Source organism: Castor canadensis, chromosome 3, assembly GCF_047511655.1.
Source record: "Castor canadensis chromosome 3, mCasCan1.hap1v2, whole genome shotgun sequence".
Classification (NCBI taxonomy): Eukaryota; Metazoa; Chordata; class Mammalia; order Rodentia; family Castoridae; genus Castor; species Castor canadensis.
In genome coordinates this window covers 40964886-40989475 of record NC_133388.1, presented here as the reverse complement: position 1 = coordinate 40989475, position 24590 = coordinate 40964886, and the positions used below count along the sequence as shown (strand labels likewise).

The following is a 24590-nucleotide window of genomic DNA, read 5'->3' as shown; positions in this document are numbered from 1 at the left end:
ACTTACCATTTTTTTTTCATTTTTCTTTTATTATTCATATGTGCATACAAGGCTTGGTTCATTTCTCCCCCCTGCCCCCACCCCCTCCCTTACCACCCACTCCGCCCCCTCCCTCTCCCCCCCCCAATACCCAGCAGAAACTATTTTGCCCTTATTTCTAATTTTAAACTTATCATTAACTTGCAAGGTTTATGTGTCTGCTTAGCGCTTCAACCAGTACCTTGGGCTTCCAGAGAAACACCACCAGGCAGACCATAATAGGCCTGAGTGAGGAGTGGGATACATGCCCTTCCTTTTCTCCAGGAAGGACCCTCATGGGTCTCCCCAGGTTCTTTCTCACAGTTGAATAAAACTGATGAAGGCACTCCTAAAATATCTCTTCGTCTCTAAGTTTACCTCATATTGGCCCCATTTTCCAAAAGCTTTTAACTTGGGGCATGCACTAACAAATTGTTTCTTGTGGCTTTCTGTAGGAAGTGGTTGTTCTGGAAGCAGCACTGTCTTAGTAGACAGTACAGAAAAGCCTAGGTGGGTGTTTCTCAGTTCTGACTGCAAAAGAAAATTGCTTATATTTTTCTAAATAGAGATGCCAAAGCTTTACCTATAGAGATTCCAGTGCAGAGGTTTCTAGTCATAATTCTGCCTATTACCTGGGGCCCTTGGGCAAATCTTTTAAGTTCTCTGAGCACCTGTTTCCTTATCTGTTAAACACAGATGAAGATAACCACCCTCTTTCTCACATACACACACACAGATTGTTAGGATCAAAGTAGTAAAGTATCACAAGTGCTCTGTAAAGTGCAGTTAAGATCATAAGACTCGTATTTCCTTGTTTTACTCCTTTCTCCTTCTTCCTTCTATCTTTACCCTCATTCTCCACCTCCTTCATCAATTCCACATACCAAAGTATAGTATTAAATACCTAAAGTCTTCCTGAGGTTCCAGTCTGCCTCTGCCTCCTACCTCTCCTCTACCCCGCCCCCGCCCCGCAAGCAGTATCCAATCACAAATCTGAAAGATTATTCAGTCTCTCCCTGTGCCTTCAGGAAGACCTTTCTTGATTCATCCTTAACAGATGAGAACCATCTTGGCTTGAAAGACCCATTCAGTCTTGAATAGTCAGCTCCCTCCTCCCAGAAATTGTTTAATCTTATTTCTGTGATGTAAGTCCACTGCAGGGCAGTGAGGGCTTTGCATTGGGCTGTCCTGCAGGTGGCACTAGGGAAGGTACAATACAAAAAGGCTAAATTCATCACCTCCACTGTCGTTCTGCTGTTGCTTTAGGATTCTGCAGCCTCTTCTGCTCAACTGCCTCTCCTCCTCTGTCATCACCAGGGTCCCAGTGAGACATCCTCCCAAGGATTCATATAGGCAGGTATACATGTGGTTTGAAATAGTCTTTATTTTGTAAACATCTGTGTTTAAAATAGATGAATCCTGCTAACAATTCATAGAATGGACCCGAGACACAGTACACAAAATTCACCCGTCATAGGAAGATGGTGGGGCTCAGGAGCAGGTGGTGTGCCAGGGGTGAGCTGAGTCTCAAGACACAGGGCAGAGGCGGTAACAAAAAAGACAGGCCAGGAGAATCTGCTCAACAGTTTAGGCCTAATGACACAGCCCAGACCACCTCCTAGACTGGAGTGTAGAGGTGAGAGACTGACTGGTACCTGACAAGCATAGTTGCACCCTAAAATCCTAGCCCTCCTGCTGTCATACCCATTCCCAGCTATGGCCCTTGTGGAGAGGGCTTATCAGTCCATAGAATCCCAAACCTATGCTTTCCCTTCCAGAACCCTTACGGTACAGTAAAAATAGATTCTCTTTCCTCAGAGGAATAGGAAAGAAAGACAGTGGTGTTCTGCCTGATTCTCAGGGGGAGCAACAACACTGGTGCACAGGTCAGGGCCAGGCCCAATATAACTTCTTCTAGTTTAGGTTCCTGGCTGAGAGCACACTGAGAGCAAGCATGACTAGCCTGCCCATCCCCAGCATGACGTTACCTAAGCCTCAACACGCCAGAGTCAGTCCTCAGTGAAGCAGCTCCAGCCCGTCATGCCTCCACACTGAAGAGTCAGCTCTCTACAGTTCTCATTGTCAACCATGTATTACTATTTCTTTCCTTTTCCTTCATCATGCTAACCCGTCCCCCATTCCTAAATCCTGAGCCACCCTCTCCTGCTGACTCCTGGTTTGGTAAGTCAGGAATATTTTACTCCACCCTTTTGGAGGAATGGAGAAGTAGGGCCCTTCACCTTCACATGTGTGTGCCCTGGATTTAAGTCCTTGTTTGGCCAGTGCTCAGTTCTTTGCTTTGGCTCCAGCTTCAGCCATGTAGTGCAGCTTAGGAATATCCTCTTATGTGGGCCTTTCCCACATGGAGAAGGTGAGGAAGAACACTAGCAGGACTATAATTGACTTGTTTCTTCTTGAAGGGGCCTCCTTCAAACTACCCTTGAGCTACTGGGGTTAAAGTAACTTCCTGAACACAAAACTCTGGAGGAGGGCATCCTCTTCCCTCCCCCAGTAGTCACAGTGCAGTTAGCAAACCCTTAAGCCTACTCAGAGGCAAGAGGGCAACAGGAGCACTTTGTCTTGAAGGTAGAAGAGAACAGCACCAAGCACTTCTACCCACAGCCTCCTTTCCCTCTTCCTATGAAGTGTCTGACCTTCTCCCACAAACTTTGGGGCCCCAGAAAACCTAGACTGCTGAAGTCTAGGTTCTGAGAGAAGATAAGGTTACGTCACCTCACCTCTGCCAGGGAGTCTGGAGAATGCTCTTCCTCCACAGGAAAAAGAAGAGGGAACCCAGGAGGCCCTGCTGCTGCCACATCCCCTCTGTTTTGCAAAATACTGTCCCTGGCCTGAACTTGCCCTTGCTCTGACCCTGATATCTATAGGCTGGTCTTTCACTTCTGAGCAGGCCTCCTTCTGGAGTGCATGGATAGCTTGACAGTATCACTGGTTCCAGGGCTGTCTTTGTCCCTATGGTACCCTCAGGCCTTAGTCCACAATATAAGTTCAGGAGCTCAGGTGAAGAGGTTGTGTATCCACTGCATGGGAGGTAGACAATAGTGGTGACTTTTTTTATTCCTGCCACCCCCTCAGCACTTTTTTGTCTTCTCTGAAGCACCTGCCTTTGAGCTCAATTCTCCAGAGGCAGGCAGGCAGCTAATCGAGGCCAAAGCTCAGGCAGGGGAACCAGTGGAGGTAGGACAGCCCAGGCTTGAGGACCACCAGGTAGAGTTTCTTTCCTACCTCACTGATCCACTTTCCCAGGTCACTGGGGAGGCAGGCCCATGGCACAAGAAGGGGCAGTGGGGAGGAGAGGAAGAAGCAGCACCCTTAACCTTTGGCCCATCACAGAGCAGAGTGGGGCATCCTCCCTGGAGCAGAAGACGGAGCATCCTTATGAGCCTGGGTCCATTCCCTCCAACAGTGTTAGGAAAGAAGGAAAAAAGAAGCTGCACCAGCAGCCATAGCAGGACATATAAGCAAAAGGGTAGGAGGGGGCTTTGATACAAAATACACTGGAAGGAAAGGGCCAGAGAAAAAGAGTTGGAGGAAGAGAGAAAGCAGAGAGGAGACAAAATGCACTGAGAGAGAAGGAGCTTTAAGTGGCCCTCACTCCAGCCTCAGCCACTGTCCAAGGAGCTTAGGGTGGTGAGATGGTGCACTTGCAGCACATTGTGGGGTCACAGCAGGCCTGTGCTAGGGAAACAGGCTGAAGGAAACCTCTCCAGGGTTCAGAGGCTGGGGACAGAGACCACAGCAGAGCTTCCTCTCAGGGCCAGGCAGGGAGAGTAGCAGCTACTGATTTAACAGGGTCACCAAATGAGAGGACAGCAGTGGGCAGAACCCAGGCTCCCCTGCTGCCCCAGGCCTCCTGAGGGAAAGGGGTTAGTGGGGGGTGCCCCACACAGTACCCTCAGCACCAGCAGGTTTTCGAAGAGTTTGCTGGACCCTCGGGTTTGCCCTCCTCCTCCTCCAGCTCTGCCAATGCCAACTCATTGCTGGCATGTGTCCGGAGACCATCCAGCTCCTTCCTATGGGCCTGTAGCACCAGCTCTGTCAGACGTGTGAAAGACTGGGAAGTTAAAGGGCACAGGTTAGTCTAGTGTCCTCTCCTCTACCCCAGCAATCCTGCAACTGCCCAAGAGCTGAGTCCCAACTTATCTTGGCTCCTGTGTGCCACTTCCTTGTCTTTCCTCCCCCTGTGCTGGGCTCAGCCAGAGACAAGGCAGCTTGTCCCCAGTGCTCTCACCTCTTTAATGTTGAGGTTGGTGCAGGCACTTGTTTCATAGAAGTCCATGCCATACTCCTTAGCCAGCTGCAAGAGAAGGACATTTCTGAAAGAGAGTCAGTGAGGGAAGGGAGGTGTCATGCTACCTGGCACATACAACCCCACTGCACTCACAGACCATGCTGTGTTGAGACAGTTATCTCAGCTGATCACTTCTCAGAAGAAACGGGGAGCTCCTTCCAAAATGTGGACTGGCAGAAAAAAAGGGAAGAAGCTCCACAAATACATCCCATTCCTCCAAGCCCCCTTTGCTCCCCAACATACACATACTATACATCAAGACACAAAATCACCAAAATGTCATGCAATGTAGCATATCAATGAGAAACAGCCATTTTTCATCTCTAGTAGCTTTAAAAATATCCTATTTGTATTTGACACACACATTTTAATAAGATGTAAACTTGTTTTTACTTAATCTATTTGCTTTATTTAATCTATTTGAGATATAAAAATTCTCCTTCAATCTCAAAAATAAATAAGTAAAAATGAGAAACATGAGTACTGGAGTCTAACAGATTCCAGATTCCAGACTGGAATACCAGTTCTGCTGCCTGACAACTGTACGACCCTGGGCAAGTTACCATTTCTCCTTAAATCCCAGCTTCATCTTCTATTAAAGGGGAATAAAAGTGTCTGTTATCCAGGGTTATGGATTGATTAAATGGGGTCATGCACCTAAGAGCACTTACTTAGCACAGTGCCACATATATAGTGATCAATAAATAGTGATTCTAGTAGGGTTTGACTCTGCTTTCACATTTTTCAATGACCATGTATTATTTTTTTATACCAAAAAATCAATTTTATTTTAAGGGCTAATGGAATGCTATTGACTGGAGAGGGAGAGGAAGACTCTTTAGGCTTTCAGAGTGGGTGGATGACTCCTGTCTCAGAATATGAATCTTTGTTTCTGTTCTCTTGGAGGATGGTCTCCCTGTATGCTAGACATTTGCTTAACACTAACTCCAGCCCCCTGTGCCCTGTGGCTTCTCTACCTGGGAGCCCTTTGTTCCCTCACTTTCCTTCCTACTATTTCCAAGAATCAGGAGAGCAGGAAATCAAGGTGTGGAGAGGGGATGGATGATGTGTTTCCTAACTGCAAAATGGTAGCTATCCCCAGATATTGTTAGCAAAGACATCAACAACTCAAAAGTCATCCTCACTAATGTGGGGATGGTCTCTTAAGCAGAGGATGAGCCTGTGTAAGAGGATGTGGACCTGTAAGAGTTGCTGCCCAAGAGGTCTTTGTTTCAGGATGGATTCTGATCATTGTCCTGAAGGACAGAGAACAAACGCCCAAGTATGCTAACTCCCCCAGTGCCTGACGGTTCTGTGGGATGTACAGGAGGCCCTGATGATGGGGAGCACACTCCTGGGTCCCTGTTCTCAGGCCTGGCCCTGGAAGTGCCACAAGATCTAAGGAGTGAAATCTACTTACCTGCTGTCCTTGCTCTCTTCCCACCTGCCGTTTCTGCTCTTCATCAGCCTTATTCCCTATAAGGATCTTCTGGACACCTTCTGGTGCATACTAGGAACAAAGAATAGGCAGAACTGCCAGTGAGAGCTCCTTTCCTTCCCATCTCCCTCATTAAAGTCCCCACTAGCCTCTGTACCACCACCAAGTTTTAGAACCTGAGGGAACCTGACAGATAGGTGTCAGGCTCCCTAAATTATGGGAGCACCCCCTTATCTGTGGTTTTGCTTTCTACAATTTGTTATTTGCTGTCAACTAAGATCTAAAAATATTAAATGGAAAATTCCAGAAACAATCAATTCATAAGTTTTAAGTAACTTTTACTATCATATGTTCTACCTTATTATTGTTGTTAATCTTTTACTGTTCCTCACTTATAAATTAAGCCTTATGTATGTATGGGAAAAACACAGGTTTGGTACTAACTGCAGTTGCAGCCATCCACTGGGAGATTTGGGAATAGGAGTCTTGGAATGTATACCTGGCAGATAAGAGGTACTAACTGTACCATAGCTGATCATAGGAGTGTCACAGGGACAGCTCAGGGTAGAAGACACTGGCTAATATTCATGCCTTTTTGGGTTGAACAAGTGGTATCTGAGTTCCAAAGGACACTGGTCTTAGTTCAGCCCTCATTCGACAGATGAGAACTGGGGATCCAGAGAACTGAAATGGCTTGCCAAGCTCTACAGGTCTGTGCAGAGCCAGGTCTAGAAGCCCAGTCTTGCAATTCCAACTGGTCCTAAAATTTTGGGAAGGAATCTGCTCACAGGGCAGGCTTGGAACTGACTACAACTCCAGGGAAGACATAGCCACAGAGGCCTCGCAGAGTACAGAGTGTGAGGGCATGGTAGCTTCGGCTTCCTCTGTATGACTTACCCAAAGATGTGCATCCAAGGCTGTAGAAGACAAGGTTTCCTGATAGCATTGACTCAACAACCCTGAGAGCTTTAGCCCTTCCCACCTGGCCCTTGTTTTGCCTTCCCCTGAGGCACCCTTCCCCACCTCTGTCAACAAGGTGGTATCTCCTACCTCATCCACATCACTGACCCACTTCATGATGTGCTGGTAAGAGCGCTCACTGCTAATGTCGTAGACTAAAAATATTCCCTGAGAGAGAAAAGAGAAAGAGATGGGGGAGGGAGGTGCACACAGAAAAAATGCATAGCATGAGGTCAGAACAGTGGTCCTTACATGTTGGGCCACTTTCCCTTCATCCTTCTTGGCATGAGAACCCCTCAGCATTCAGAAATGTTTCCTTCTCTTTCAGACCCCTGTAACTGCCACTTCCTAAGCTCATCACAGAACCTTCTGGAGTAAGAAGGCACCCATGACGGTGGGTAGAAGTTGGGGGTGAGGGTGGGGAACCTGCCCATAGTAAGTGCTCTGAGAATAACTGAGGAATAAATACTCAGCAAACAACTTCCCTGAGACTCCCTCCCCAGAAGGCAATCTGAGGCCCTATTTCAGGGCTTAGTGACACAGACATTTCAAACACCTGGAGCTGGGGGTGCGAGTGGCAGCTTCCCACCTCTAAACCCTGAAAACAGTAGCTCACCTGGGCCCGTCGATAGTACTGCTTTGTGATGGTCTGATATCTCTCCTGCCCCGCAGTATCCCTACAATAGAAAGCCAGTCTTAGAGGAGCAGGGACCATGGGGGTGGATGGGAAGGGAAGGAGCAGGAACAGGGAGCCCCTGTGTCCTTGCAGGAAAACCTGGGAGGCTTCAGCATGAAAAATCAGTGGTGCTCTGATCCCCAAGGGGATCCAAACACACTTGACCTGGTCCTCTATACTGGTACCAACTCCTGAAGGGCCTTGGCCTCTCTTTAAACTATATTTACACCAGGACCCACAACTGCAACTAAGCCTTGGATAGCTCTCTCTAGAATTTGGCCATTGAAGCCAGAGTTGGCTGGACAGGAAGATGCCGCCACACCCCCAATGCCAGGGAACCTCTGAAGGCAATGCCTATGGCATTCTGGGACTGGAAGGTAGGTCCAAACCCTGGGCAAAAGCAGTGCTTTCAATGCCTTCAGGCCAGGGAGCCTCAGCAGCCCCTGGTGGCTACTGGTGGAAACTGCACCATGTAGTACTGAAACTTCACCAGGTCCTACAAGCCTTAACCAGTGTGGCACAGCCCCAGGGTAAAAACCCTAATACTAAAATAAACCCATAATGGTCACTTTACCAATTCCTTCTAATTCCTGCCCTTTGTTGATGGGTAATCAGTCCCATAAAGTTTGTTAAGAGATAGGAGATTAAGGCTCATGAAAGCAGGAGATGGACTTTTTGAGTTCTCGCCTTCATATAGAGGTGACCAGTTACCCCAGATGAGGCCTAGGAATTTTACACATGACAGTGGCAGCTGAGGAGCAGCATAGGAGCCTCTCCTCCTACACTTGCCTTCTCTTACCCAACTCACCAAATCTGTATCCGCACTTTGATGCCATCTACCTCTATGGTCTTCATCTTAAAGTCAACACCTGGGGAAAGCAAGCAAGCAAGAAAGTTAGGAAGGGGGTTGGGGGGCATGGCTCAAGTGGCAGAGTGCCTGCCTAGTAAGTCAAAGCCCTGAGTTCAAACTGCAGTACCATCAAAAAAACAAACAAACAAACAAACAAAAAAACCCAAAAACAAAAGGAATCTGTTGAGAACTGCTTAGGAAAGGGCCCAAAACACAAGTGAAGGAATTTCTTTTTTATTTAAAAAGAGGATGACATGCAGTAAGGGCCTTCTTTAACCATAACTGACCCTAAGGAAGTATCCAGAGCTTTGAATGGGGCTTCCACTTAACTCCCAGCTATACCCTGGGTTCCTTGCTTTTCTGTGTCTCTATTTCCTTAGCAGTAATTATGAGTTACCCCAGAGTGTTACCGGGAAGAGATACATCACCTGCCTGCATACACTGCTGCAGCTATCCTTAGCTAGTAGTAGTACAGAGCCTGCCATGAAAAGGTGCACATGAGTGACTGTCAGATGACCAAAGGAAAACAGTGGCATGGCATGTCCTTGGGGGAGGTACAGGAAGCAGGCCCAAGGTTCTGTGGAGCTAAGTTGCCACAAGACACATGAAACACAAGGGGTTTGGCAAGCCAGCCCTAGGCAGAAACATATTTGCGAAAATTTGCAGCAAGAGAAGTCAGCACCACTAGCAGCAACAGGATTGACTGTTAAGTGTGGACAGATGAGTCCCCAGTCCCAGCTGTGCCCAGACATTGTGCTCAGTGACTCAAGAGCTGTGTCTCAAAGGGTAATTAAGCTGAAGTGTTTGTGTATATTTCCTGGAGGCAGGTCAGGAAGGGGCGTCATGAGCCACAGCTTTCAGATGGGAAACATGGCCATTATAGCCACGGCAGGATCCAAGACAGAATTCTGGACAGTCTATCACCAAGCTGCACAGCCAGCTCAGAAGGCCACAGAAGTGCTAGCATTCTCAACACCACTGCTGTTCTACTTCGATAAAAGAGCTCTGCTGAGGAGGAAAATATGTCCCTGTATCTGTCCTGTCCCCAGCTTTAAACAAACATAGATTAAATTCAGTCTCTTCACTCCCACTATCAAGAACAATCATCGTTTAATTAGAAGGGAGAAAAAGATTCCAAATGGATGACCTGAACTAAATCAAGTTGGTTGGCTGTGAATCATTTTTCTCCAGCCTAAGCTGATTCGTATCTATTGAGCTGTACTTTTCCAAATGGGTACTGTCTGGCAAACACTCTTCCTGTGTACAGAGAGGATGAAAAGAGTGAGGGAAAAGGACACCTGACCTTGGTGGGAGGTAGGAGCATGTTTTCTCCTTCCCTGGACAAACAGTTATAAGGAATTTGCTTCTCCCAAGACCTGGCATAGAAGGTAATCACGAAGTCCTTGTTGTTTGACGGCATAGTGCCAGAATTTTTTAAAAGAATAAACCTAGCTCATCTTCATATTGGTCTGGTCAAGAATAGTGTCTTACACAGGTGGTCATAAGGAGAGGGAGGAGATAGAAGGTTTTATTTCCTTTAATTCAGTGAACATTTATGGGAACTTAACTGTGTACTCTACACAGTGCTTGGTGGAAGACAAAGCAGCAAAAAAAGACATATGGTTCTTGCCCTTACAGAGCTTAGCAAAAAGAAAACAAATGCCAGAGAAGCAAAGAACTAGCCCAGTTTTGGCACAGCATGTAGCAGAGATTCAAACACAGGTATGTTTGATGCACGTGCACATGCACTATTTCTTGGAGGAATGAGGAGAGTAATGTGTCAACTAGGCATAAGAGTCTTAACTATACTTCATTTCCTAGTTCCCTTTGGGTCCTTGAAGAGGAAGGGCTCTGCTGGGAAAGAAGCTTCCAAGAGTTAAGGGTATTTTTTTTCCCTGTGAGAGAAGAGGGAAAGGAGGGAGAGCTGAAAGCTATTATAAGAGGCAGAAGGGACAGGCAGATATGGAAATGAGTGCTGGGCCTTGCTTCCTTCTCACCTCTTCCCTCATTTCATGTGGCCATGAGCCAAGACCAGGGAATTCTGGGGCTCCCAGCAATACCCCACCTATCTTGCAACCTAGGCTGAGTTGACTACCCAATAAAATTTGTTTTAACATGTCTGAGAAGTAAAATGCTTCAGTTTGGGCCATTTATATGCATTATTATGGAAGAAATATTAAGCCCATGCCTCTCTACTCTCCTTCAAGAGATTCCCATACATGCTTAAGTTTAATAATCATTTGGGCAAAAACTTTGCACCAAGGTGTCAAGAGAGGCAGCATGGGTGTACATATTTTCTTGATGTGTACTTTGTAGATCTCAGCTTTAGAATTACCTTGGGAGTTATTCTGTTTGCTTTTTTTAAATGTAGCTACTTTAAAAAAGTAAGTAAAATGCAGCTACCTTGACTTGTCTACATCTACTGAATCATAATCTGATGAGGCCCCAGAAAATATTTTTAACAGCAGTGAGGGGGTAGATAGAGAGCCCAATGTAGTGAAAGAGGCATCTATTGGCATTAGAGCCAGAAAGACTGAGCTCTAAATCCTGGTTTGGACACTTGTGTGACAGAAGGGAAGTCTTCTCCTAGCTTCAATTTTCTTATCTGTAGAATTGAGAATACCACTTGCCTCCAAAGGTTTGTTGTGGGGATACAATTAATGTATGCAAAGCACCTGACTCACTCCTACCTTCCGTCAGCTGAATAAAGGCTCCCTAGGAGCAGTCAGGAAAGCAGCCTCAGAGAACCCTGATGAAAATGGAATTCTGCCGTGTAGTCCTAGTCTAGTCCCTCACCACTCTACTACTCTTGCTAAACTAGGAACTAGTGACATGAACCTCCTCAGAGGGCTTTACCGATACAATCCTCAGGGCTCCCCCAGACCTACCAAGACTTATGCATACTGAATCTCTGTCTAGCTCATCTTTAGGCAGAACCACACCCAAAGCTTCACAATAATACTTGTCTTTAAACCACACCCCTTAGCTAAGGAATCTCTATGAAGTAAGAGTATTATTATTGTGAGGCACAGAGAAGCCAACTTACTCTTGTCCCCACATCCTGTAGCTAAGCCCAAACTGGAAAACTGGTCTCTTAAAACCTATCCAGAAAGCTCCTGACTTGACAGTGGTTTCCAACCATTTGAGGCTGAGAAATCACTGCATTTTCATTCACACCTATTCTGGTATTTTGAGGCATGTAGAAGAGAGATAGTGGGCACACGTGGAGCCAGTCCACCTTTCCTTCCCTTCCCTTTTTCCTTCCCTTTCCTTATTTGAATGTTTGTGTTCCCCTCCTCCAAGATCATATGTTGAAACAATCCCTAGTGCAGTGATGTTGGGAGATGGGGCCTTTGGGGCGTAATGAGGTCATGAGGTCAGGGTCATCATGTATGGGGTTAGAGCCCTTATAAAAGAAGCCTGAGGGAGCTTATCATCCCCTTTCTCCCTATGCCCTGGGAGGACACCACTAGAAGGCACCACCTTTGTAGCAGTGTGTGCTCACCAGACACTGAACCCGCTCACAACCTAATCTCAGACTTCCCAGTCTCCTGAAATGTAGGCAATACATTTCTGTTATTTATAAATTGCCAGTCTAATATACTTTGTTATAGCAGCCCTAAGACACCCACCATAACCTATTTTAAGGGAACCCCTTGTTCTTTAGGATTCTTCATGATTCCAATAAGCCCACGTGTCACCCCGACAGAGCTACTTCCATGTCCCTGCATGAGAGAGTACAGAAGTGAGAAGAAACAAGCAAAGGACCTATGTACAGCACCAGCAGAGGTTCTAGGAGCCCTGGGAGGAAGAAGTCAGTAAGATGGGGCCTCTCCCAATCAACTGCTCAAACCCTGGCAGGCAGCCCATTGCTTTCTCCCAGTGAACAGGATATGTCCGTCATGGTGTCTGCCACAGCCAGAGCCTTTTCTGGCTAAAACTGCTAAAGCAGGGCTGGGTGCAGTGTATTCTTTGTGGAGAAGCAGCTTCTGGCTAACCCATCAAGGCCTTGCCAGTACCCATAGTGACTGGCCAAGAAAGGCAAGGAAGGTTACCTAAGCCTATCAAACCAATTCCCTCCAAGACAGCCTTGGAGCAGCAGTCCCAACTATTCAGGAGGTGGACACAGATTAAGATTGCTTAAGTCGAGGAGTTCAAAGCCAGCCTGGGCTTACAGCAAGACCCTCTATAAAAAATTAAAAAAATATAAAAAAACCAGTTCCAGATGGGGAAGGAGGGCTGGCCAAGTCATAACAAACAGAACATGAGACAAACCAAAATATGCAGAGAGAACAGAGATTTGTAAAGAGGATAAACATGCCAGAGTTGGGGTGCTGGATCCTAGCACTGCAGTCAGTCCAAGCCAGACAGACCCCAAGTTCAGCCCCTGGGGGTCCTTTTCTTAGTGACACCTGAGAGGGCCTCAGACCTGCCTAAGGATTCACAGCCTGTGACTGTCCACTGCTGCCTAATTGTTCCCCAAGCTGGTGGACAAGATGCTTCAACTACAGGGCTGGGAGGAAGACTTTGAAAACAACACTCCCTGCTCCTAACCGTCTTTTTTTTTTTTTTTTAACCTGTCTTCTACCCCTACTTTGGCATTAAGTAACTAATGAGAAGAGAATATATGTGTTTGGTCAAGTTTTTTGCTGCTGCTGCTGTTTGCTTTTTAAGTCTCTGTATAAGAACAGTGCCAGGAATAAAGTAGCGATTCCACAAGTGGAATCCACCTGTCCCAGAGAGATAAGGGCCCATGGCTCCAAAGCAGGGCCATGTATCCTGCCATCTGAATATCTCAGACAATGGCAAACAAAAACAAAAACAAAAAAACAAAATCCTCCTCAGTTAAACACCAGTACCAAGTCCTGATACATCTGTGGATGTTGCTGCCCTTGCCATGCGACTGGTCTGAGGCAGCCCCAGTTTTCTTGTGTTCCCACTGTGTCCTGGCTGCACAGCTTCTACCCCTCCAGCAGCAACTCCCAGCAATTGCTGGGCCACAACTGGAGTACTGGAGTGGAGTGACAGCACAGCCACTTGACAAGTGAAAGGACAGCAGGCAAGACCCTCCTCTGGGCACAAAGGCTGGGACAGGACACAGGGACAGGGCAGGGGAGACCCTAATGTTCACTTGGCTCTAAGATACCCTAAGAGCTTACTGCCAGTCCAGTCTAGCAATAGAGGTCCCATGCAGACTGTGGGACAAAGGCAACAGGGCACATCCAGGCAGAAGAACACTCCTTCCACTGCTGTCCGCCTTCAAAGAAGGCCCTCGGCAGCATGCAGGGACTGCAGCTTGACAAGCACAGATGCCTGGGCATTAAGAAGAACACAATGGGCAGCCAGGGTTTTCTTCCAATCCCTCCCAAGACACTAATTACCGGTGTGGACTTGGCCTCTCTTGGCCTCAGCTTCCTCCTCGCCTGTTAAGAGAAGGTGATGAGCCTGATGTCAAGAGTTCTGAGAATTATGGGCTAAGGTATAAAATGCATAACACAGAGTTTTATGGCACAGAGCTTCATGAATGCTAGCTGAAGACCCTACCAATCTCCCTTACGGAAGGATGAGGTTGGGAACCCAGAGTCATAGCCTAGGGGTTGGAAAGAGCTTGAGCAAATAGAAGGGACTGCTGCTGGGAAGAGGAAGGAAAGCGGGGCAGAAAGGCAAGGCAAAGAGCCAGCACTAAGCTGGCATGTTTCAACAAAAAGAGAAAAGGCCACCCACTGTGGAACCCAGAGGGCTCTCAGAGTCTAGCTACCACCTGAATCCTGGCAAAGCTAGGCTGTGCCTCTTGGTAGTCAGCACCTATCTCCCTCTAGCCAGTGCCTCGTGGGTTAATGTCAGGTTGCAGCTTGCCCACTCACTAATGCCACATGCTTCAGTAGAAACAGGGCTGTCTCTGGGTGCCAAATATTATCGCCATGATCAAGCACAATGCAAAGGACCAGCAGTGTGACCTGAGCCTTTTCGTTAGTAATTAGACACCACAACAAGGAACAATTTAATACACCCGAAACCCAAGGCAGATACTCAATCTATGGGGCTGTGCTGGGTCGTTACCAAGCACCAGGCCCAGGAACACTCCCATTCGTGCCCCCTGCAGGAATGTGTGCTGGATATGTGCTACTCCTATGACTTGTGATGGATGGTCACTTCCAAAGGGGTCACCCTTAAGTGATCCTAAAACAAGCTTTAAGCAAAGGCAGACCCTATAGGGAGATGGCTAGTTGACTTTGCCCCCCTAAACAGGCATCAGAGTAATCCCCATTTCAAAAACCCCTCTTTCAGCAAAAAATTTCTCAGGAGACCAAAAATGCCATTTTCTGGGCTGGTGGAGTAGCTCAAGTAGTAGAGTGCCTGCCTAGCAAAAGTGAAACCCCAAGTTCAAACCCCAGTACCACCAAAAAAAAAAAAAGAAAAAGAAATTATTTCCCTCATAACTGAGAGACATATAAAAGGAAGAACAGGAAGGAGAACAAAATAGAGGGAGAACTTAGAAAAAAAGCTCAAGAGAGGACTTAAGACAAAGTGCCCTGGCACACAACTGTCCCTCACAGAAAATGGATAAGGGGATAGGATGAAAACATTTTGTCCTAACCTGCCACTTGCTGCATTCCTCTGGCTTCTGTCTGGTGATTCTTATCTCACTCTTTCCTGGACTGCATGCTAACTGGCTTTCTCCTCTGTGGAGCTACTGACTGACTGTACCTCACACTGTCTTCATTCTGGAGAAAAGGTGAGCACATAGCCTCTCAAAACAAACACATTAGCATTGCACCATCTTGCTCTAGTAATGACCGGAAGCAGAAATGTAAGAAGGGGCCCTGGTCTAGACAGACAGAATCCTGATCCTCTAAGTCACTCCAAGGTTATGTTAAGGTTGTTTTAGTCTCTAAAGTACTGGAACCAAAGGCTCTGATTCAGATTCCTACCCACAAGAGATTCTGAGAATTTAGAAGGGTACTCTTGCCCTTCTTTCTCTTTCAAGACTCACACAGATGCACACACACACACACACACACACACACACACACACACACACACACACATGCATACACATACATACACACATGCTCCACACAGGATAATGGTAAAAAGGGGATCAGGACCATCTTCACATAAAACCTTGACGAGTTAGTCTTTGGTAGCCCAGGACCTAGGAGTTATCATGTAGAAGGGGTTTCCCAGTCAAACACTCACCATCATGAGGCTGGAAGGAACATACGGCCCCAGGGTTGAGCCCTAGCACCCTGGCTGCTGAAGTGGTCCTGCAAGGTGACTCCAGCAGCCTGGCTGAGCTGATGGATATCAACTGACACTACAGTGATCCTTACCAATAAGCAACACTGACCCTAGCCTAAAACACTCCTTATCTCTGCATATACCAGAGGATCCCTCTCTCAGGGATTATGGGAGCCACCTTCTTCCCCCCTGCTATGTCTGAGTTCTTCCTAAAGCTAGTAGCTACTACAGTTAACCCCTTTCAGAAGTCTCCCAAACACATGCCTGACACAGTGAACTTCTCATTGTCTTATGAGTCCCAAGAAACTAATACTATCTGTGACTATCCTCAGGGAAAAGCAGAAGTCCTCTGGGAAAATGCATTCATTCATTTGTTCATTCATCCATTTATTCAAACAACAGTTATTGAATGCTTACTGTGTGCCAGGAACCAAGCTAGGTACTCCAAGACAAGCAATGAACAGCACAGAAACAATTCAGCTTTGTCCTCCAAGAGCTTCCATTCTATTGGAGTGGGCAGATACTAAATAAGGAAACTAATGCATCATTTCAGAGAGTGATGAAGGTTAAGATAAAGGAACAGAGTGAGGAGAGTGTGCAAGCCACTTTTGACTGGCTGCTCAAAAGAGACCTTATAAAGGAGGAGCTATCTTAGCTGAGGCCTGTTTGACAAGGGGGTACCTGCAAAGAGAAGATATGAAGGATCAGGGCATCAGGCAGAAGAAACAGCAAGTATCTTCAGGCAGGAACACATTCCATTCAAACTCACCATTCTTAGGAAAGAAAAGAAAGAGGGACCAATATTCTTTTCTCTGTCACAAAGAGGAAACTTGCCTGCTCTTGAATCTCATAGGGACCCTCATGCATACATATAGGCATATATGTGCACATGTGCACACACATACAGGTGGAGGCCCTAACCTAAGAAGTGCACCAAGAAACATCTCAAATACCAACAAGGGCAACTTTGGAACTCCTCAGCTGTGCTTCCTGATGAGATCTCTAGATGCAGAATGGAGCACATGGTTAAGGTGTACCATTCTGTGCACAGTGGTTACACAGAGCAAGCACTCAGGGAATGACACTTCCCTTCCCTTTCTCTTCCCATTGTCTGTGTGTAGACTTTTATGGGACCTCTGTGACACATGTAGTATGCTTCAGCTACCCTTGCCCCACTCTGGTTTGCCAGAACTCTAGTCCTGGACCTCACCCCTCTGAGCCTGCTGCTGGGTACTCTGTAGGAACCATTGAGGCAGCTGGATAACTAACCACTCACTCCTCTAGACTCCTTCTCTTAGGCCTGCATCTCAGGAAAAAGTTCAGGAAAGAAGAGACTAGGACTCAGAAGGCACAGGGTCTCCATATGCATCTGCCCTTACCTAGAGCCAGCAAAGTGAACTAGCAAGGGCCTACCTGAACTTAAGCTGGTGTGATCATGGCTTGGCCATTATCCACTAGCCCCAGAAAGGCAGAAGAGCAACGGCCTCAGTCTGGAGGTATTTCCCGTAGCACCTACTCCTAGGAAAGGATGAGTTCCTCCCTTGACCCATGTCCCCTGGGAATCTTACTTAGTCTTCAATACCCCAAACAAATGTCACTTCCTTTGTGATGCTTTATCAACCTCCCCAGGAGGGATTTCTCACTCCTCTGTGAGTCTGAACTTTCTGATATCCCCTTTGCATAATATTCTGATTGTTTGGAAGGCTGACTCCTCACTGCACTGTGAGCTCCCAGAGGACAAAGCAGTATCTTATTCATTTCATGTCTGATAGAAGGTAGGTCCTTAAATATTATTCAGCAAACTTGAGGATATGAAAGGAAAAATGAATGAGTAAGTGAGTTAATAAATGAGTGAATGAATGAACGAATGAAGTCAGTATATGCCAGGAGAAAGGAGCAGCAGAGAGAAAATTTTAATCAGGGAAGAGCAATCAGAATGGCCCACATCTCAAAGCCAACTGTCAGCCCTCTCTATAGATCACAGTGACCAGTCACAGAGTTCTCAGTAAATCTATATTAAAATAGTAATATGAGGGCAACACTCAGATCCCATCCTCCAAAGTCCCCACCTGGACTCCTGTCACAGCCCGTGACTGTCTCCTAGGGTCCTGTAGAGGAAGCAAAGCTCTTACATTGGGTGTGGGTGCCCCTTGGCTCGTAGGAGAGAAGTTCCAGTTGGCAACCTGTAGAAGGGACTTCTGGGTTGTAGGGCATACTCAAAGCCAGTTTGGAGAAACTGAAACAAAGGAGATGGTTCACCTGCATGCAAGATGGGAGTAACTACTTCTCTGGAGTCCTTAGTTTTCCCAGTTCTAAAGTAAGGTGGATGATTAGCCCTTTCCCTCTCTGTGAGAGGAATTAAATGTCCAGGAAGCTCTGTTCCATCTCTACCCACCCCACCCCCCTTGACATTGCTCAGTGACTAGGCAGAAGAGCCAAGGAGAGATCAGAGGCCTATTCAGGAAACTGGCAGTTTTACAGGGAGACAGGCACAAATATTAGATTACAGAAGGAGGTACTGTGAGAAGAACTGGCAATCAGGGTAAAAGGGTAATGGCCAAATACCGACTTTCATGTTAGAAAGCTCATCACTAACCTGTCCGGGCAAGAGGAGGAGAAGGAACAGAACCCAGAGAGTGCAGGGAGGCAGGAAGGAACCAGGTACTCAAAGTTTTGGGTGAGTCTGCAGATGTGTGAATGTGGCCAGATGTGTAGATCAATGAAACCTTCTGTGGATTTTGGATGTGCTCCTTCACAGGGATCATGCCCTTGGGGAAGGGTATAAGGAGGAAGCCAGGTCTGTGTCTATGTTAGAAGGCCAGGACTGTGTCTGTATCCTGAACAAAGGTATAGAGACCTGAGACAGAGTGACACTTGGCAGGAGCCCCAGCATTAGGGCCCGAGGGCCACCCCACTCCACTTCCTCACCAAGTCACTCTTCCTTCAGACACTGGTATTGCCAGAGCTAGAAGTAGTAGAACAAAAGCTGAAATGAAACACAGAGCCTATACATGAGTACCTGTGGGATATAAGACAGCTCTCAGATTTTTATGTGTTTTGTTCACCACTCTCTATTCCTAGCTCTAGCACACAGTGGGCATTCAATAAATAGTGCCCGAATGACTGAATCTGCAAGTGGTAGGCAAGATGACCTCATAGCACATTACCGACAGTTTACTCATCTCTACATTATTTATTTATTTTGATGGTTCTGGGGGTTGAACTCAGAGCCCTGCGCTTGCTAGGAAGGCAGTCTACCACTTGAGCCACTCTGCCAGTCCTCTACAACATTCTTATGAGCTAGGAATAATAATATAGTGATGACAGCTATCATTTTATTGAGGGCTTTGCTAAGTGCTTTGTATCCATTAGTCTCTGTAATCTTCCCGGCAAACATTAAAAAAGCTTCTGTTACTGTCTTCAATTAAGAGGCGTAGAAATAAGCACAAAGATGTTAAATAAGTACTGGAAGGACACAGGGCCAGTAAGGCCATGGAGAATGTGTGTGTCTCTCCAGGCTCTTTCCATTTCACTCATTGCTCCTTCCCTCTGCTTCAGGGCTTGGGAAACAGAGCAGGAAGAAGCAACCTCAGTCAGCCCCAGGGCTGCTAAAAGCTGCCAATGTAGTGGAGGAGTACACCTCTATGGCCCTGACCCTCCCACAGTGTCACACTGCCTTTGTACCAGCTCCTCAACCTAGGAACTTGCAGGTCACTGCCAGGACCACGGTGCCCAAGCATTTGTTCCAACGTCTGTTAGGTCACTCAGTTCCAGGTTCAGATCTGACCCTGGCCCTCTGTCACCACAAGCCCCTGCCACACACTGCCAGCCAGATTCAGTTCCAGCAGAACTTCCTGAGGAAGGTGACTGCAGCAGTACACACAGCCTGGGAAAGTAGCCTCAAAAGCCACAGCTGCCCAACCAGTCCAACTGGAGCCTGAGGGTGGCTTTTCACACAAAGGCCCAGAGACAGGAAGACCAAGGACTGGAGGGAGAAAACCAACTCCAGGGCAGGCCCCTCAGCTTGCATTAGTGGCTTATATCCCACTTCATGCCACCATGAAGAAAGGTTGTCAAAGGTCCCTGTAGGACACCTCCCTGCCTGACCAGAACACAGATCACATGACACTCAGAAGTTGCCAGGTTGATTGGTTTGAGCCTTTCCCCTCTTATAGGGGGAAAGCAAAGCAGGTGATTGTGTGGAAGTTGGTGCATGGCCACTGGTGGAGGCGAGACACCAGCACAGCTCTGACTGGACGCCCCTACTTCAAGTCTTAACCCTATCTTCCAGCTAGCATCACGAGTACCCTGCACAAAAACCTTTCTCCCATTGCTAGGCTCAAACCTCGCCTCCTTAGCCAGGCCTCTGATGCCAACTGATAATAATTTAACATATGTTAAGATAGTGCCTATCTCTGTATTAGGGCCTATGAAAACAAAGAGGCATATGACTTGATGTCACCCTCAGAGCACTTATAGTTTGGGAGACAGAGAGATAAACAGAAATGTTCTTTCTCTTCCTAAAAACCCCTTTCTGCTGCATCCAGACTGCCCCCAGTCTCATGGACACCCACTCACTTCGCACCTCTTTTATCTCTGCTCACGTTGCTCCATCTGCTCCCTTCACTGCAGGAACCAACCCACAGGCAGCCCACACTTCAACGCCTAGTTTCAGCCTTCCCTTATATGTTGGAATCCACAGGGGCCTCTCCTTCTCTAGCCTCATTAGCAATAGCACTCACTGGGCCCATCACATTCTCTGGCTGCCTCATGGCACACCTCAGATGGACAAGGACTGTGAGACCTTCACTAAGAATAGTGGTATGATTACAACTGAAGAGTACCTTATCAGGTATGTTCAGAAATATTATCTCATTTTGGCCATAGCTCTTTTTTGCCTGTATCTTGCTTCTCCAATTAGACTATGGGCTTCCCTAGGCAGGAAAAAGTGGATTGCAACATGTCTCTCAAATGTCTACCATGATGCTTTGTAGGAGTGCTCAATTACTTTAACAGATGAGATAGTTTTGTCAGGAAATAGCTGTAGGGAGAGAACACTAAGGCTCTGACTGTCCCTCTCTGTACCAAAGCCCCATCCGGGAACACAGCTGCATGGGAAGGGGGGATGCCAGTTAGCTGCAGGAGAGACAAGAAGAATAGGGGAAGGAACGGTCAGTGCCTCAGTCTACCTGGGAGTTCTTCTCACTGCTCCCTGGCAGGCTCTTTTATGAAATGTCAGAGTCTTATAGTAAGTAGAGTATACTGCACATCACATAAGAGCCAGCTTAGATGGTATCAGCATGAGCCAAGAATCTGAAATCTTGTCTTGGCAGTAATTGCTGGATTACCTTATTTTCCCCATTCACAAAATTTAAATAAATAAATAAGAAGACCAGGAAAGACCTAGATCAATGCTCAGCATGGGCACAGCTTGAGAGTAGTAACTGTATTATTCATCTTGGAATTTCCCAAGGCTAGCATACAGGACACATACTTTTTTAATGGATAAATTAATGAATCTGACCTGGTAGCCCCCATTTCCTTGGCTCCTCGATTTGTCTCTTGGCTGACCCTTCCTTGGGAAACTTTCCAAGTCACCTAAGGAAAAAGCTTCTCTTGACTGTCCAACTCTTTCCCTTCAGTTTTAGCTAATGCTGAAAAACACAGCCAAGATGGGAAGAATCACAAGTCCTTAGTAAGCTTTAAATAAGAAAGCATTTAAGAAACCCACTGGGGCAGATTTTAAAAAGCTGGTGTACAGAAAGGCAGGTTTCTTACTCCTCCATGGAATCCAAACTCCTAAGGAGTCCTTGCATCCTGTGGGATGATGGCAGAGAAAGAACTTTGGGAACAGGTTTTAGGCCAACAAACCAAGCACCTTGGGAGCAAGGGGAGAGGGTGCTACAAAGACACCTGCCCAGCTCACTTATTCACCTCTCCCCACAAAGTGGTCTGCCCTGGAGGGTTTCTGAGGAAGTCCCTTAGTCTATCTAGTGTTCATCTAGGTTCACCTATCAGCAGGAAGATGTATAAGAACGGAGATAACATAGTGAAGAGGCAGGAGTTGGGGAATTAGAGATGTGGGGCAAGGGATGATTCTTTTTTAAGGAAAGCACAGCCTCAGCAGTGCCATCTTATTTTAGGAATAGGAGGACTAACTCCCTACAACACTAAACAGGAGTTGCAAGAGTTTCTGAAATGAGGGAATCATTAAAGCCCTCAAAGGAAAAGCCCAGGTCACTCCTAGGACTTGGAATGTGGACAGGACACCAGGGTCCAAACTGCTCTTTAGGCAAAATCCAGGCACCCCCACGCAGCCCACAGTTCTCAGTAGATAGCGCCATAGCTCCTGGCACCAGGCCCATGTCAAAAATAGCCACTTTGAGTTTCAGTAAATGGTAACTTGCTGCCCTTTGTCCCCAAGCCTGCAAGCTGCCCTCATACACCATCTGGCTCCTCAGCCACTCCCTGGTTCACTTCCATATCTTTCCCCAACACCTCCCTCTTCTCCAAGCCCTCCCTCTCAACAAAGTCTCAGTGACTATTCCTTTCCCATCTCTCTAAAATGTCTCTCATCCAAACAGTGGCCCAGCCCAAGCTCTTGAATCTCTTAGGAACTGCCCTTACAGTTCCCCAGAGAAATATGGACCATTTCTATTCCCTGATCCTAAGTTCCTTGAAGAGAGCGAAGCAAACAGAAAAAGAGACCTTAAGAGTTTGGTGATATCTCCTGAAACCTGTACCCCAAGTTGTGAGGCAGTCTTCCTTTTGAGGGGTCAAGGTGTGCAGAAGAAAGGTGCCAAGTAGCCAGGGTGGGTTGCAGCCCACACCCCCTCCCAGTGTGACACCCCTTCTCTTGTGTTGTGAGGAGCCCTGCTGCCTGGGAGCTTGTGATAGAGGGTGCTGGGCCTAAATGTGCCACAGTCAAATACACCTACCCCACTGGCTTAGTTATAGGATTCTCACATGAGAAGGGGAGCCACACCACCACCGCCTTTTCCATTCCTTTGGATTTGTTGTTATTTTGCACTTGTACCACCTACCAATAAAAATTGTTTAAAAAAAAATTTGGGTGATGATAACACTACAGTAAGATTCTAATCAGCATCTGGCCAGCTTTACCACTTGCGCTGAGTGCTTTACACACATCATCTCATTTCTTCCTTGTAACACTTCAGGGTTCTACCATTATTAGATACATTCTACAGATGAGAAACTAAAGCTCAGAACCTTAAGTGACAGTCAAGGCCACATTGCCCCAAAGTGAGGTCTCCAGGTATGTCTGACAACAATACCTGTCTCTTAACCACAAAGCTCTGATCCTCCTGGCTGCATCTATCCATTCCCTCTTCTCTCTTGGCAAGGAATGTGTATTGGGGGAGGATTTCCCCCCAAAGGAATCCTCAAGAGGAAGCAGAGAGCTGGAGCCCTCCTGGAAGGCATTAGAGGCTTCCAAAAGCGCATTTCAATTGGATGACCATCACCTGCAACCATCGGGTGTTTCTCCCAGGGGCCTGGGCAGTGAGGATGCTGCTCCAGGAACCTTAAGGTATAGAACCTACAAGAGCAGAACCTGTAGGTATGGGTGGAATGCACTCAGTTCAGATCTCTCAGAGGAGAGGGTCTTTCAGGGCCTATGCGGGGAAGGCTCTCAAAGGAAAGGCCACAGACTCACTTCCAAAATGGTGACCCTCACAGCCTTGTCAGGGATGCCACTAGGCTTGTCCTTTAACCACAGGCTCCAGCACAACCAGATGATAATCTAAGGTGGGTCCTGACTGCCTTGTGAGCCCTTGTCTGCATGAGCATTCCTGACCTTCCTCCATCCTCCTTGGCCTCCTTCAGAACAACTGCTTCTCTTGCATTATGGTTTCCCACCTAGTGGATATCCTGCTCCAGGTGTCCCACCTTGTGGCTTACCTTCAAACTGTGCCCTGGAAACTCAATCCCTTTGACCAATCCCTGTCTTCCTTCTTCCCATCCTGGTTTCACATAGGGTCAGCCCTGAACTAAGGGTACTCAGTGACTAGTTCCTCATCCTAACCTTTTTCCCTCCCCTTTTCATTTGGGGCTGTGGGAATGTCACTTCACTGGCTAGGCTTCTCACTGCTCCTGCTCAGAGTACCCCAGCCTACACCCGCCCTGTTTTCTTAGCGTGGATGGTTAAGGCTCCACAGTCAGAGGCCAGAAATCCCACCCCGAGTCCGGGACGGCAGGCAGCAAGGACCCCTCACCAACGAGAACCGAGGCTGAGGTCCTCTGCCGGCTGCCCGCTCACCCCTGGACTTGTTCCCTCGCCCTGGCCTCCCTCGCCACCGCCCCTAGCCAGAGAGGCGTACAATCCTTCGCGGGCTGGGGACCGGGAGGCAGGGGAAGGGGCCACCAGGCAGGGAACGTGGGGCGGCCCTAGGCCACCGCCCCTTACCGATGGTGGAGATGTGCGAGGAGTGGAACTCGTTGTCGGTGAAGCGGCACAGCAGGCAGGTCTTGCCAACCCCGGAGTCCCCGATCAGCAGCAGCCGGAACAGCACATCGTACTGCTTCGCCATGGCTGGGGCTCCGGGGTCCGGGGACTGCGGGAGGCTACGAGCTCAGCCCCGCTCAGCCGCTGCCATCGCGGCCCGCGCCCGCCCGGGGACGCGGCGGGCGGCGAGAAGGAAGGCGGGCCGGGCCCCCGCGCTGGCCTCGCCGGCTCGCTCTGCGCGGGGAAGTGCGGCTGCGGCGGGAGCGCGGCGCCCGCTGGGCTCGTGCGGGCGGTGGGAGGAGAAAGCGTCCGCGGCCCCAGCCCGCCCCTTCCCCTTCCCGCTGCGCCGCCGCCGCCGCTGCCCGTGAAGAAGGCGGGGAGCGCGCAGCCGAGAGCGGGGGGGACCCAGCGGGGTCCCAACTCCCCTCCCACCGCGGGACCAGGGAGGGTGGGGTGAGAGACGTTTGCGTCTTTCCGCGGACACCCGGAGTGGCGGAGTTGGGGTGAGCTCCTATCCAGCCCTCCTTTAGCTACCAAGCTACACTTTCCACTCTCATCGATTCTCTCCAAATGCATCCAAATCTGGTCCTGGGAACTCCGCCGCACCGGGCCCCTACAGGAGCCTGGCCAGGC

General features: G+C 47.9%; 2 protein-coding genes across 2 annotated transcripts in view; one reads left to right on the top strand and one right to left on the bottom strand.

The window, feature by feature from the left end:
• Positions 1-7092, top strand: part of Churc1 (churchill domain containing 1) — a 34593-nt gene extending 27501 nt beyond the window's left edge. Inside the window, exon 4 of the mRNA XM_074067778.1 lies at positions 7054-7092. Coding sequence (XP_073923879.1) covers positions 7054-7077 — 24 coding nt within the window. The 3' untranslated portion in view covers positions 7078-7092. The remainder of the gene's footprint in view (positions 1-7053) is intronic.
• Rab15 (RAB15, member RAS oncogene family) lies at positions 1383-24202 on the bottom strand. The gene is made up of 7 exons (XM_020170918.2): positions 23919-24202; positions 8210-8270; positions 7342-7402; positions 6816-6893; positions 5748-5837; positions 4268-4333; positions 1383-4090 (listed from the first exon to the last, which is right to left on the bottom strand). The coding sequence occupies exons 1-7, from the start codon at positions 24040-24042 to the stop codon at positions 3932-3934; spliced, it is 639 nt and encodes a 212-aa protein (XP_020026507.2). The 5' UTR covers positions 24043-24202; the 3' UTR covers positions 1383-3931.
• Positions 24203-24590: the final 388 nt, after the last annotated feature.